Source organism: Neodothiora populina (genome assembly GCF_041146345.1).
Source record: "Neodothiora populina strain CPC 39397 chromosome Unknown canker_contig_12, whole genome shotgun sequence".
NCBI classification, from domain to species: Eukaryota; Fungi; Ascomycota; class Dothideomycetes; order Dothideales; family Dothioraceae; genus Neodothiora; species Neodothiora populina.
The window spans coordinates 467,715-481,025 of NW_027191404.1; the positions used below are offsets into that span (position 1 = coordinate 467,715).

The following is a 13,311-nucleotide window of genomic DNA, read 5'->3' on the forward strand; positions in this document are numbered from 1 at the left end:
TTTGCAGCTGAAAGCAGTTGGCGGTCAGATGCACACATGATGTCAAGTCTACTTTTCTTTACAGAAGATAGCGAGCACATTCATAGATTTATTATATAGAGACCAATAGCTCATAAAAAAGATTCAAAAAAAAATCAATGGTACAGTAGACGTCAGTCAGTACAGTAAGTACAATGCCAAGGCCGCCCCGACCTTGATGTGTCCCAGCCATTCTGCAACCAGAAATTATTTCTGCGAATTAGTCCCCCAAGAAAAAAGTTCAAGAACAAAACAAATATCTTCGGGTCTCATCACACAACTCCGTAACCACAGCAGAAATGGGTAGTAAAAGCAAGACCACGAAGAGCAGCAAGAAGCAGCGCGAGGCTAGTCCCGCGTCCGAGGCCGAAGACGTGAAGATGCAAGAACCGACGACAACGACAGCGGATTCATCTCCATCTGCATCGCCCGAACCCAGCAAGAAACGCAAGCGGTCGTCAAAGACAGCGACCGATGCAGAGGAGATTGAAATCGACGTGACGCTTCCGGAACCACTCTCCAAAGCCGAAGCACGAAAGGCGAAAAAGGCAAAGACCAAGCCCGCCAAAGAAGGAACCACAGATGGAGAAGGAGCGACCGACGCATCAGAAAAGCCCGGCGAAGGCAAGGGCCGAGTCAAGACGTACGGCATCTGGATCGGAAACCTGCCCTTCACGGCCGACAAGACGGTCGTGCGGGTCTTCTTCACGCGCCAGGGCCAGATCCCCGACGCAGACATCACGCGCGTGCACATGCCCACGCCTCAGCACGCGCAGCAGCCGGGCAGAGTCAAGCCGAACAACAAGGGCTTCGCGTACATTGATTTCGCCAACGAGGAGAGTCTGAGCAAAGCCCTCGCGCTGTCCGAGAGTCTGATGACCGGGCGCAAAGTGTTGATCAAGGACGCCAACAGCTACGAAGGAAGACCGACGCAGACGACGCCTGGGCCGACGGCGGCTGCGCTGAGCGGCACTGCTGTCGAAGACGCTGCTGCTGCAGGAACGGCAGCGACAGCGGCGGATGGCGCGAAACCTGGCAAGCCTGTCATGGCGCCCAGCAAGCGCGTCTTCGTCGGTAACCTCGGCTTCGACGTGACAAAGGAAGATCTAGAGTATCACTTCGGCCAAGCCGGCGAGATCGAGGACATCCACATGGCCACGTTTCAAGACACAGGCAAATGCAAGGGGTTCGCATGGGTGAGGTTCGTCGAGCTCGAGGCAGCCCAGGGCGCCGTCCAGGGCTACATCTTCAAAGAAGAGCCCGCCAGCGACGACGAGGACGAAGACGAAGCCGAAGCAGAAAAAGCAGAGGCCAGCGACTCTTCCTCCTCTGACTCCGACTCGGACTCCGACGAAGAAAAACCAGCAAAGAAACCCACCAAGAAAACCAAAAAGCCCAAGAAGAGAAAATGGTTCATCAACCGCCTTCAAGGCCGGCCCCTACGCTGCGAATTCGCCGAAGACGCCTCGACGCGCTACAAGAAGCGCTTCGGCAAGGGCGGCAGCAAGAACCCTTTTTCCGGTGACGACAACAACAACAACAGCAACGGTGGCGAAGACGCTGCTGCGATCACTGAAGTCGGTGCAGAGAGCAAACCGCGCACAGGCAGAGGTAAAGGTACCGCAGACGAGAGACAGGCGGCGCGCAGACAGAAGCACATCGATGCGCGACTCATCAGGCCTGGTGCTGCGCTCGCTAATGCGCCTAGAGCGTCGGGTGGTATTGTCAAGTCGGAGGGCAAGAAGATTACTTTTGAGTAGTAAAGCAGGCTTCTTTCTTCTTTTCACAATCCTCCTTCTTCCTTGGGGTTGGTTGTCTTTGTTGAGCCTTCTTTTGTGTATTCAATGGGTGGTGAGCTGTCAGATGGGTTACAAAAACATATATATGGTCAAAGAATCCACTCCGATGGCTGTTTTGTCAGCAGCGTGTATATTTTTATCTATTCTATCAAGACATCGCAATTGATGCGTGTATATGATGCAGCAGCGCTGGTGCCTTGCCTTGGAGATACGCTCTAACTTGTTTTGGGTCTTCGTTGTTTCTCTCACTACGTCCAGGGCCGTTCAGACCACGCAAAATTGTTAATTTTACTACGGTATTGCGAACACCCCTGTTCTGCATCATCATTCTCTAGAGGATGGTAGTTTCTCAGCCCTCGTGCCTCTTGATTCTCGTCGATTCAGTCTAGTCTAGGTGTCTACGTGGTCCAGTCTATGCTGCACAACTTCTCTCTTTCAACATGGGCCAAGATATTCTCTCGTCATCATGTATCTCTAAAGCCCGGCAGTCCCGTTCCCAGGCTCAACCACCACTTCCGCTCACTCGCTCACTCTTCATAATCATCATAAAAGCAAATCATCAGTCGGTCAATAAGGCATCAACCCGACCAACTTCATGCCCTTCTCTCCCAGAACCGGCTTCTCCACAGGCTCGCTCCTGTTCCTGGGATCCTCGACCTGGCTCTCCTGCAACACGACCTTGCCGTCCCGTCCGATGATGTTTCTGTTCGCCCAATGCGTCGTCGCCTGCCACTTCTCGAAACACTGCTTTCGCGCCTCGATCGTGGCTGCGTCGGCCGCTGCCGCTGGCGCATAAGACACGTAGACGACGGTCCTGACGACGTCGCTTTTCTCTGGCTCGGGCTCCGCGCCCCAGTGGATTGTGCGCGAGTCCCAGATGATCAAGTCGCCCGGGTCGGCGCATAACTTGACGGGCTTGACGTCACGCTCTGCGAACCATTCAAGTTCGGACTCGGTGAATAGATACAGGTCTCTTTGTGACCAGTTGGCTTTGTCGGTTTGCGTCTCGAAGAACTCGGACACGAGTTTGTGAGAGCCCGGGAAGACAACTAGACCGCCATCGTGGGGTCCTGCGGTGTTGAGGTTCACGAGTCCTTGAGCGCAGATCAGACCGCTGCGGAAGGGGGATTGGTCCACGTGTGGCCAGGCGCTGTTGACGGGTTTGTCTCTGCGATTGGGGAGGGTGACGTTTAGAGCGTCGAAAGAGACGAGAAGCTCGGGGGTTTGCCAGAGGGTGGCGAATGGAGCGATGATGCTTGGTTCGAGACGGAGGTCCCAGACGAAGCGTTCGTGGGGGATGCAGTATGAAGAGAATGTATTGATTTTGGATTGGAAGGGGAGGTTATTTGCGGTCCAGGTTTCTGGCTCGGAGATCTTGAAGGCTGGAGGAGCAGCGCTTGGAGACGATGATGAAGCATTCGAGAGAGAGGGAAAGTTCTCGAGGTGGGACCAGGTACGTGATCGGTATTCTTCCGCCTGTTCGGGAGTTATGGCCGATTTGATGATTGCGTAGCCTTGGGTGTGGAAGTCATGGAGCCAGTCCGCGGTTTGTCCCTCGCCGTCTGTGGCTTTTGGTGTCCCATCAACGTTGCCTCCAATCTTCAGATCGGTAGGAACGATACTGTGCGATACGTGAGTGAGCTTGCGTCCACGTGACAGTTTTCCAATTTTGCTCCTCCCATAGTATAATACAAATTGCTAAGCGCCCTCGATATAGTACTCGACAAGACAGAGGGCGAGAAGGGAGAATAACGTACCTAGTCAATCGAGGTGCCTGAACCTCCACAGTACTCGTAACAGTCGCAGACATGATTTCTCGATTGTTGTCTTGCTTGAGCAAAGAACAGCAACAATTCTTACTTCCTCGGTCACTTCTTTGGTCCTTGTCGGCAACTGGTGCTTGACGTTTGAACTGTTCAACGAATAGTTCAAATCCTTCAAGAACAAATATAGATTAGTACAGCTCAATGAGACACAATTTTCTCTCTTCGCAACTGTGCGAAATAGATATATGTATGAATATGTATCCTCCTCGTGCTTTCCTAAAGAGAAACCATCAGAAACCTACAGGGCAACACTCACCTTTTACCAGGGTACAAGTACCTCGTTCCGGCAACGGGCTACCTCGTGCCAAAAACAATTCACCGATATGACCAGATTGATCACCGGCGTAGGTCCGTTGAGAAGAGAGAAGAAAAGATCGGATCAGCGGGTATCGATAGTCGTGCTAGTGTGTACAGTAAACGGTGTGGTGGGCTTGTATACTGCTTTACTCCACTCCGCCGTACTGTACTGTGATTTCTACTGTATGTATGTGAACCACGAAAAGCAAGAAGCTCGCAAGGGTAGAGGGAAGGTATCGGAATGGCTGTAAACAGTCAAAGACGAGGGGTTCGAGGCCGAGATCTTATCTAGGTCCAAGTACCTGTTGGAGCAACAGTGGCGATTTATTATATCTTGTCATCTCAGAGGCGGGGGTTTTCTCAATTACCCTCTTGCTTCACTTGGCTCAAGACTTCTGCATTTCCGAATCGCTTGCTTGCTTTCTCGCGTCATTTGGTGGCCGAACAACGCAATTCCTATCTCTCGCCTATCATATGCCCATCATAGGTGGAGCAGGGTGGGGTGGGAGCACAGAGAGAGGGAAGGCACACTTTCAGACTTTCCGCCGTCCCTGCAGTCGGCGGCGGACCGAACCCTTGGCCGGGACGACAGCCGTTGGCGAAATGGTCTTGTACAGTACAAGTACAAATACACGCTTATATCGCCTGGTTGCAATCGCTTCGATCTGCCATACCACTTGCTAGCAGGCGTTTCTTCGTCTTATCACACTAGCTAAGACCTGTAGCCATTTTCTTGGAGGAGCAATATTCAAGGTAGGCAGAGTATAGATGTCAGGCAAGGTCACGCGGTGATACTGTTAGAGGCCAAGGCATCTTCTTCACGGCATCTGGATCGTCGGTGAAACCTGTGGAGAAAGGACGACGCACAAGCAGGTACGTACAGTACTCCCCGTTGTTTTACGACTCGTACTCGTATTCTACCTCCAAGAAACAAAACCCCCTCCTTGTGTAGGTTGAACCCTCGATGTAAGACATCGACCGATAAGTATAACACATTGCAGCTATCTGGCTTTCAATCTCGGAAAGGAACCGGATGAAGAGTGGAGTAGACAGGTATGGAGATACGATGCTTTTGGTCAATGAGTGGAGCTCTTCTACAATATTAGTACAGCATGGGGGAGGGCGTTCTGTTAGGGCTATACCCGACTATACAGCAGTAAAGCAGGCGAGACCACAGTATAAAACACTACTCGGAGAAACAAACAGCGTCCCCGGCGACCGAATGCATGTTTGAAGACTTCACTGAAAGTCACTTGGTTCCCTGGTAATAATAACAAGCAGAACATATTTTTCGCATTCGATTTCTATCTAAGGGTGAACGGTTGAAAAGAAAAGAAAAAGAAAAAGTAAGAGATGAAATTGCTGCGTTGTTAGCCGGGCTCCGGAGAATAGGTAGGTACAGTACAAAGATGAGGTGAACGAAAGTAGCGACACCCGTGTTGTGGTGTTGAGTTGCGGAGGTGCCCAGGAAAGTAAGTCCCGATGCTTAAACGTCCTTCGGACAGCTTTCTTACGCAGGAAGAACATCCTTGTTGTTTGCAAAGGGGTTGCGATGGATTACCCTACTCTCTTACAACGTTTCTTCTGAGCGAAATTCTACAATTGCCTTGTGGGAGATAATAAATCAATAAATAGTTATCTATGCTGGGTTCTTCACTTCCGTAGTGCATCTGTGTCACTACTTGGCATCACCTGTTATCTGATGGAACTTAAAAGGTCTCACGTGCTCTGAACCATGCATCGCTTGATAATGGAGACAAGACATGCGCAGACCAGAAGAACGCCGATGAGAAGTCGGAATATGGACGATGAAGGCACCTTGTCAGTCTGACCTGAGCCGCCGTCAATCCAGTAGGTGGATCTCATCGTGATTTTCATCATCCGCTCCATAATACGCCACGCCAGATCGATCACTTGAGCACTCGATCTAGAGGTTGTACCGTAGTTGACTGGGTTCGTAGTAGTTGTGGTCGAGTCCACAGCTTCCGGAGTAATACTACCAATTTCGGTGATTGTAGCCATCGCTCGGTTCAATGCAGCACCAGCGAGATACTGGTGTTGACGGTCATCTCGAATCACTCCCTCCACAGCCTCATGTTCCGCTCGGTCTAGCTTGTCTCTCTGCATCGCAATGATCTGCAGTGTCTTGGTCAAAGAATGCCCTAGCAGATCTTTGACTCGTTGTAGTTCAGCTATAGCCGTCTGCGTTTCTTGCCTCAGATAAGAGATTCTTCTCACGCAAGCATCGTCCTTGAGCAAGAGTGCCAACGCCTCCGCGTCAGTCATGTATTGCTCGACGAGTGTCGCACCGGCTCGAGACCTGTGGACAGCCGAGTGTCGCACTTGCGCAATCGACTCGAGTAGCTCGGCTAGTGGTTTGTTTTGTATTGCTTGCTGCAATTCCTCCGGCTCGAAGACGTTTGGGTGAGCAGCAAACACCTTACACCATAGGTTAAGTTCTGCAGATTCGGGACAGTCCCATCCCTCGCCGTCCATCACCTTCTTCAATTTCACTTGGCCGAAATCGAAGCATGCTAGTTCCAGAGCGGTTTGGACATTAGCGAGGAGCTTAATTTGAGTCGGCAAAGGCAGATAGACCGGATGCAGTTGCGGAAAGAACGACGGCGTGCTGGATCTGACCACATCCTGACAGGGAAAAAAGGTCTCTTCGGCAGCTACCAGAGGTGTCAGCAAAGCCTGTAAGGGTAATCAAAGTGGCCCACCTTGCATCTTATCACACTGTGCTCTATCTATATCGGCTTCGGTCGGTGGATCGGCCACCTTATTTTGACTGGCTGGAGTAGATTGTTCTACAGGGCGAGTTGGCGTGACTGAACCTTTGATGGCTTTGGCTTCTGCTTTGGCCGCTTTCGTCTCCGATGCCTTTTGGGCTACACGCTGCACTGCGGAGACTTCGAAGAGGTCCGGAAAGCGTGCTTTTGCGACAAGAGTCGATTCGAAGATCCTGTCTTTCAACATGACCTCGGCAACCTTGCAGACGTGTTCAAGAGAGTGATTGTTTATGAACTGACGAAGACCTTGATGGTCTTCTTGCTGCTTCTCTAGAAACTTTCGAATGGACTTTGCATTGCGGAGTGTTGAGTTTGTCCCTTGGAGGTGGGTTCTCAATGTCAGGTATACCGCCTTTTCAGCAGGTGGTTTCGCAGGCGTACTGGTGGCAGGCATATTGATGGGAACGAAGATGTGAAAAGAAAGAGTGAGGATGTGGTAGATGCAATGATCGAAGAATACTTATTGCTTCGGATCTTGTTTCTAGCGTTGCACTTCTCTCATTTCTTATATTCGTCACAACGACAAGGTGTTGTACTAAGAAAAGACGCAGGATTGATTGGACCAGACAATCTGGCTTAGACAGGCGCGTTCTCAGTCCACCCTCACCATAGTTTATTGCTACATGCTGTCCTGACATAGACCGATAGGACCTCATGACGTGTCAGACGTGAGTGCGAGAAGGCGAGACATGGAGAATAAGCGCCTGGTAATCCGCCGATGATCTGCTCGGCAGCATACAAGACGAAGGGTTGTGACTAAAACACAGCGTCTGCAGTATATGACAGCGCATACAGACGCACTGCATGTGAGGCTGCAAGCAAACCGATAGATGCAAGCGCTTGATTGCTTGGGACCCATGCGGGTTTTGATATATGCGCGGAGGCACGGCTGCACGGCTGCGTGATCAGATGCTCTGGCCGGGATGCGAGTACACGACTCGGTCCTCCCGAGAATCTCAATGGGATGCGAAAGGGCTGGTCATCCAGCAGCGTGTGAGAAGGAAAGTCTGGTACTCGAATGTAATGTATGAGGTACCTTATGCGATGGTCGATGTAAAGCAACAGTGCGTTCCTCCCCCACACGGGAGCGAGGTGGAGTAGTCATTGCCAAGCATCCATACTGTCGGATCAGGACGAGGCGCGCGCATGCCTGTTCTGGCTGGTTCTGAATAGAGCAAGGAAGGAGCAGAGGAGGATCTCGACTCAGTGAGCAGAAGACATTTGTCAAAACACTGCCTGCCATTACATCTATGATAATTTGTTCTTTCTCTCAACTATCCCTCCATCCAAGGCAACTGATAGCATCACCGCAACGACAACAACAAAACAATGTCTGACGATGAGCACATTGTGGCTGGCGCGCCGGACGCGACGATAGAAGACCTCGACCCGCCTGCTCACAAACCAAAGTACAAGTCATGGCGCAAGAAGTACCGAAAGATGAAGACGCACTTTGACCAGGTGCTCAAGGACAACAACTCGCTGTTTGTGGAAGAGCAGAAGTTGGAAACACTGAACAAGCGGCTTCAGGAACAGAACGAGTAAGCGCCGCCTCGTTTCTTCTCTTGCTAGACATTACTGACTCCGACAGTCAATTGCTCGACATTCTACTCGACCTCAATGACTCGCTCAATCTACCAAGGTCTCTGCGATACGACTTGACTTTCACGCGCGACAGGACGACAGAATACGACGGATACGACCTGTCGCAAGCCAACGCCGAGATCATCGACGTACACAATGCTGTGCAGACAGGCGATTGTCCGCAGCCCATGTATCAGCAATTCCGCACAGAGCTGGAGCAAACGCTGTCGCGCCGCGGTGTCCGCCGTCTCGAAGACCTCGAAGACGCCATCCCTCACCCCGTGGCCGACGAAGCCGCCGACGTCGACGCAGTCCTGCAGCCCGAATACCTGACCACCGCGCAACAAGACGCCTACCTCCTGGCCATGGACGCCCAATCAGGCGACACCTGGGCTCTGACGCAGACCTTACCCACACCGCCCGTCAAATTCGCCGAAATGACATCCCGCGAGCTGGAGCGCGAGATCGAGCTTCGAAACCCTCACTCGGTGCACTCGTGGCTGAAGAAACACAAGCGCGAGCACGAAGCCGCCGACGACGCAGCGAGCGAGGCAGCCGCAGCCGCCCAAGCCACCACGCCTGCCACAGGAAGAAAGAGAGGCACGAACCTGGCCAAGAAGATGGGAGACCGAGCCGTCAATCGCGCTAGACACAGCGCAGTCGCCGGCTCTTCCACCGCCGCTGCTGGCCCAGCTGGAGCTGGCGCAGACGATGCAGGTAGTCCCGCAAGCAATGCGTCCAGGCTCCTAGACGGCGACAGCATGCTGGACGACGACGCGGACTTTGATTCTCCTCCTGCGAGCGTCAGCGCCTCCTCGCGTAAGAAGGGCGGAGACAAAGACGACACTTATCGGCCCAAGGGGGGCAGCTCTAAGAAAGCCAAAAGAAAGAGAGAGGGCGACTCAGAGGGCGGCACTGCTACCAAGGGCAAAAAGGCCAGGACGAGTGCAGCCGCCAGTCTAGCCGCTGCTGCTGGGGAGAAATAAGTGAAGGAGGAAGCAGCAGGGCATGTGTACTTTTCAATCGAGTTCTTCCTTTGCGTTTCCCACCAAACAGTCTTGCTGAAGTGTCAGCTTAGTATGACGGCTAAAGGGGAGGGGACACGAGAGAATCCACTCGTCGGTACCTATCGAAACTTGCAACAATCAATAATATTTTCGATTTCGACGATGAAAGCGACATCCGCTCCATTCAGAGAAACACCAAGTATCCCCGTCATTCCGAGTAGACTTCTCACACTCGCGCCGCTCCACTTAATACCTCCCCCCCCCCCCCCGCGCCCCATTCCTACCCTACTTGTGTTCAAATAAAAAGAAAAGCACCAAGTACATGGAAATCAGAGAAAAGATATGAGTCGCGGAATTTCTCCAGTCTTTCTAGCCAAGATATATCAACAACTACAATCCCGATTCAACCATCCACGCTCCCACATCATCTGCGCCAATTCTCTTTCGTCTCGTTCCTTTTCGAGCCTCGTGGAATCTTCTTCTTCTTCTTCTCCTTGTACTTCTTCTACTTCTTCTACTCTTTTTGCATTTTCTGTTTCGTCTCCGTCTTCTGCGCCTCGCGGGTGTACGGTGTCTTGTACTCTTTCCTGTGCACCGCTCTCTTGTGCTGTGGTGGCGCGGTTCGACCGAGATGGAACCAAGTCAGAAGTGCACGTCTTGATGGGCTGTCGCGTTTGCATTCTACGCGTCCACGCTCTGAGACACGGGTAGGAGTCGCGAGTAGGCGCGTTGTGTGATGTGCCGTTATCGATCTTGTCGTCGTCAGAGAACGACGATAAGGTGACAGCAGAGAGAATGTGCCTCACAGGAGGCCAAAAGGCACAGTCTGCAATGCCAAAGTCTGGGCCTGCGAGCCATTCTGTGGCATCTCTTGACCTGCTGGCGGTGGTGAGAAGGTGGTCTTCTAGCTCTTGCAATGCTTTTGACTCGACGAGGCTATGTGTCCTGTCTTGTACGCTTTCGGCAGTATTTACTTGAGGCATCTGTTCTGAGACGTTCATGACTTTTGCGAGGGTGCCGGAAGTCAAGAGTTCGTATTCGCACGCGCTCTGTAGGCTGGTCGACGACGAATGCTCGGGAGGTGGAACAGGGGCACGGGCACATGTTTCTTGCAGGTAGAGAAGAGTGGCCACTAATCCTGTGACCATGGTATTCGTGGTATCGTTGTCTCTAAATGCAACATTCCGTCGATGAGGAATCGGAGGTAGTGGTAGACCTTCAGGGTCAAGAAGTGAAGTAGGTATATCTGGTGGCAGACATGATACAAGTTCATGTGCTTCCACATTCAGATGAGCAAGATAGAGCCTCACTGCCTCATCTTCGAGTGTACGTGCAGAAAGGAACAATATGGGTTGGTTCTCAAACGGAGGAGGTGACTTCAGATGCAGGACATCGAAACCTGCGCCATAGGTACTTTCCCAATCAAAGTCGGTGCTCTGGTTCTCAATGCCAAATGCATCGATCATCTCTTGACTCTTTTCATTCTCACCATTGACAGTCGAACGCGCAGTGCCGCGGTCTTTGGACCTAGCTCCTTGGCCCCAGATACGTCGCGAATTCGAGGAGAGAAAGGTGGATATGTGTCTGAACGTCAAGGATATCCGCATGCCGCCATATGCAAGTTCGGCTGACGAGCGATCGTGAGGTAGGCGTTTGTCGGCAGTGATGCCATGCAGCCAAGCAGCATTTGTGTCGAGGCCCATCACGAACATACTGTTGTGCGGCATCGGTATCCTCTGGGTGTCACGCTGAGAGCCTTGCTTCTGCACTTGGTTCGCCTTTCCTGCATGAGAGGCTGCCGAAGCGGTGCCACCGTGAATTCCGTCAGATGCCGCATTCTCATTCGCTGTCGAAGCAGTGACAGGCCTCTTGGTCCGCAGTCGCATCGTGCGCTGAGCACCGAATGATACGTTGACAATCTTGCTTCCATGTTCTATGTCAAGTGTCTTGTCGGAGTGCTCAGAGATGTAGTCTTGACCGCTCCTATACAGTTGTATCAACACATGGTTGAGCTTGTGCCCGACTCTTTGCTCGGCTTCCCGCCTGATGTGTGCCACACCAGCACTCCAATGCAGCAGCGGCAGCGACTGATCGGCGGGATGTCGATATACAGGCATGCTTCCGCTTGTACTATCGATATCACCTTGACAGCACACTAACCGAGGCACTTCTCCCGCGGCATGATACATTCGTTGCCAGTGGACTTCGTGCAACAGTTGCATGAAGACTGTATCGGAATTGTCCGGCGGGAGTAGATCGTAGACCATACTCGATTCACCGCTGCCTATCGCATCGCCTGGCCCAAGAGTCGGAAGTGGTGTCTTCCAGCTCTTTTGTTTGGTTCGCCTAGGAACACTCTGTAAGAGCGGGGCATTGCTTTGCAGGCTGGGTGCCGCGCCTAATTTATCCGGGGACGATGTAATGCTCATAACACGCGGGTTCTCAGAGCCTGACTGCGGTTTATGTGGTATCTCTGAAGGAATAGTATGTACTTTATTAGCAGAGCCAATATCACTGCCAGATAAGGACCTATCATGCACAGGTTCATCCAGCCTTTCCAGCGATGTAGCTGAAGCTTGTACACGCAGATTGTGTCCTTCTTCTACCGTATATGAGTCCAAGTCTGACTTCATGACCTCACTCGCACTGATCCGCTGCTGTCCGAGCTTCCTTGCGGTCGTTGTCTCTTCGCGCTGGTTCTTTTCATCAGCGGAGGAGGAGAGATTGTAGCGTGCACTTGGTGAACACTCAATGCTAGCAGGTTCTGCATGCTCAGCGGCAGGGTCTCTGGTGCCTGAGTGCTGGACCGTTGCTGTAGAAAGTGAAGCTTCACTTAGTACTCTATCTCCTGCAGTTTTGATGAGATGAAAACGAAAATTCACGTACAGCTAGGGCTGGGGATGTGGGTGTCTCACTACCGTTATCGTCAACATCAGCATCGCGATCATTACTCTCATCATCATCATCATCTTCATGCGCTGCGGTGTTCTCGGAATCATCGTCGTCCGAAACCTCTTCTCCACGTAGCCTTGCAAGAACTGAGAACGAAGTTGTCACTTCGGCACCCATATAGCTGACCATCTCTGCGACAGCCCGTTTGTGTCTGTTCGTGTTTCGACATCCTAGACAATCCCGGACAATATTGATCTTCAGGCCATATCGTGCGACATCTGTCGCTGTGGCATAGACTGACAGATTTGTATTGCAGCCGGCAAAATATAGATCTGTGATCAACTTTGCACGCAATTGTAGCAAGAGCGAAGTCCCTGTGAATGCGGAGTAGTAAGACTTGGTGATCTGGATATCGTTGGGTTGTATCAGGTCTTTGATCTCGTCAATCGGTTCAGCCCCCCATGTACCCGGCTTGCAGCATGCTTGTTTGGCACTGGTTTCTGATAAAAACAACTCAGGATCTTCGGATGTCAGGCTTGCTTCGGGTTCACTGTCTTCGCCAGAGTCTGGGTCCATCGTTGTTCCTAGAGCACGAGCGATGATAGCATTGTGTCGGCCCATGGACCGAGGCAGCCTCGGAACTGACGCTCCCGGGGGAGGTTCCTGCTCGCGAGACGGATCCAGTGGTCTCGTGGCAGGTGGTTGTGCCTCTGCGATCATGACTCTGCAACCGTTCCCAGATGGATCGTTCACGGTGCGATCCCCACGATACTCTGTCCAAACCCATATGATTATGCCGTGTTCGCGGAAAGCAGGCACAACCTCTCGGATACGCTCGACAAAATTGGAACTCGTGGTCATGGGCAGCTTGCCGTCCGGCGAGAGGAAATCGTTCTGCAAACCCGTGACAATCAAGGCTTGACGAGTCTGAACCGTGGCCGAGCTCCGTGCCAGGAGGGTAGCTGCAAGGGAAGACATCATTCAACCGCAGTACTCGCCCCACCGGTTAGTGATGCGGAGCAGCCCGAGAATGGCTTGTGACAGAGCAGACGTGTGTAGTACAGAAGAAGAGAGTGAGAAGAAACAAAGAAATGGA

At 52.1% G+C, this 13,311-nt stretch overlaps 5 protein-coding genes across 5 annotated transcripts; 2 read left to right on the forward strand and 3 right to left on the reverse strand.

Annotated features, from left to right (window-relative positions):
- Window positions 1–317: 317 nt before the first annotated feature.
- On the forward strand, window positions 318–1,778 carry AAFC00_000870 (uncharacterized protein; the record flags this gene model as incomplete). The annotated part of the gene is made up of 1 exon (XM_069347599.1): window positions 318–1,778. One exon carries the CDS (start codon window positions 318–320, stop codon window positions 1,776–1,778), a length of 1,461 nt encoding a protein of 486 aa, XP_069203444.1.
- Window positions 1,779–2,384: 606 nt separating this feature from the next.
- AAFC00_000871 (uncharacterized protein) lies at window positions 2,385–3,627 on the reverse strand (the record flags this gene model as incomplete). The annotated part of the gene is made up of 2 exons (XM_069347600.1): window positions 2,385–3,438; window positions 3,575–3,627. 2 exons carry the CDS (start codon window positions 3,625–3,627, stop codon window positions 2,385–2,387), a joined length of 1,107 nt encoding a protein of 368 aa, XP_069203445.1.
- A 2,032-nt stretch (window positions 3,628–5,659) lies between these two features.
- On the reverse strand, window positions 5,660–7,126 carry AAFC00_000872 (uncharacterized protein; the record flags this gene model as incomplete). Its single annotated transcript, XM_069347602.1, has 2 exons — window positions 5,660–6,615; window positions 6,664–7,126. The coding sequence occupies 2 exons, from the start codon at window positions 7,124–7,126 to the stop codon at window positions 5,660–5,662; spliced, it is 1,419 nt and encodes a 472-aa protein (XP_069203446.1).
- Window positions 7,127–8,061: 935 nt separating this feature from the next.
- On the forward strand, window positions 8,062–9,302 carry AAFC00_000873 (uncharacterized protein; the record flags this gene model as incomplete). Its single annotated transcript, XM_069347603.1, has 2 exons — window positions 8,062–8,273; window positions 8,324–9,302. 2 exons carry the CDS (start codon window positions 8,062–8,064, stop codon window positions 9,300–9,302), a joined length of 1,191 nt encoding a protein of 396 aa, XP_069203447.1.
- A 2,650-nt stretch (window positions 9,303–11,952) lies between these two features.
- On the reverse strand, window positions 11,953–13,193 carry AAFC00_000874 (uncharacterized protein; the record flags this gene model as incomplete). Its single annotated transcript, XM_069347604.1, has 2 exons — window positions 11,953–12,135; window positions 12,210–13,193. The coding sequence occupies 2 exons, from the start codon at window positions 13,191–13,193 to the stop codon at window positions 11,953–11,955; spliced, it is 1,167 nt and encodes a 388-aa protein (XP_069203448.1).
- Between the last annotated feature and the right edge of the window lie 118 nt (window positions 13,194–13,311).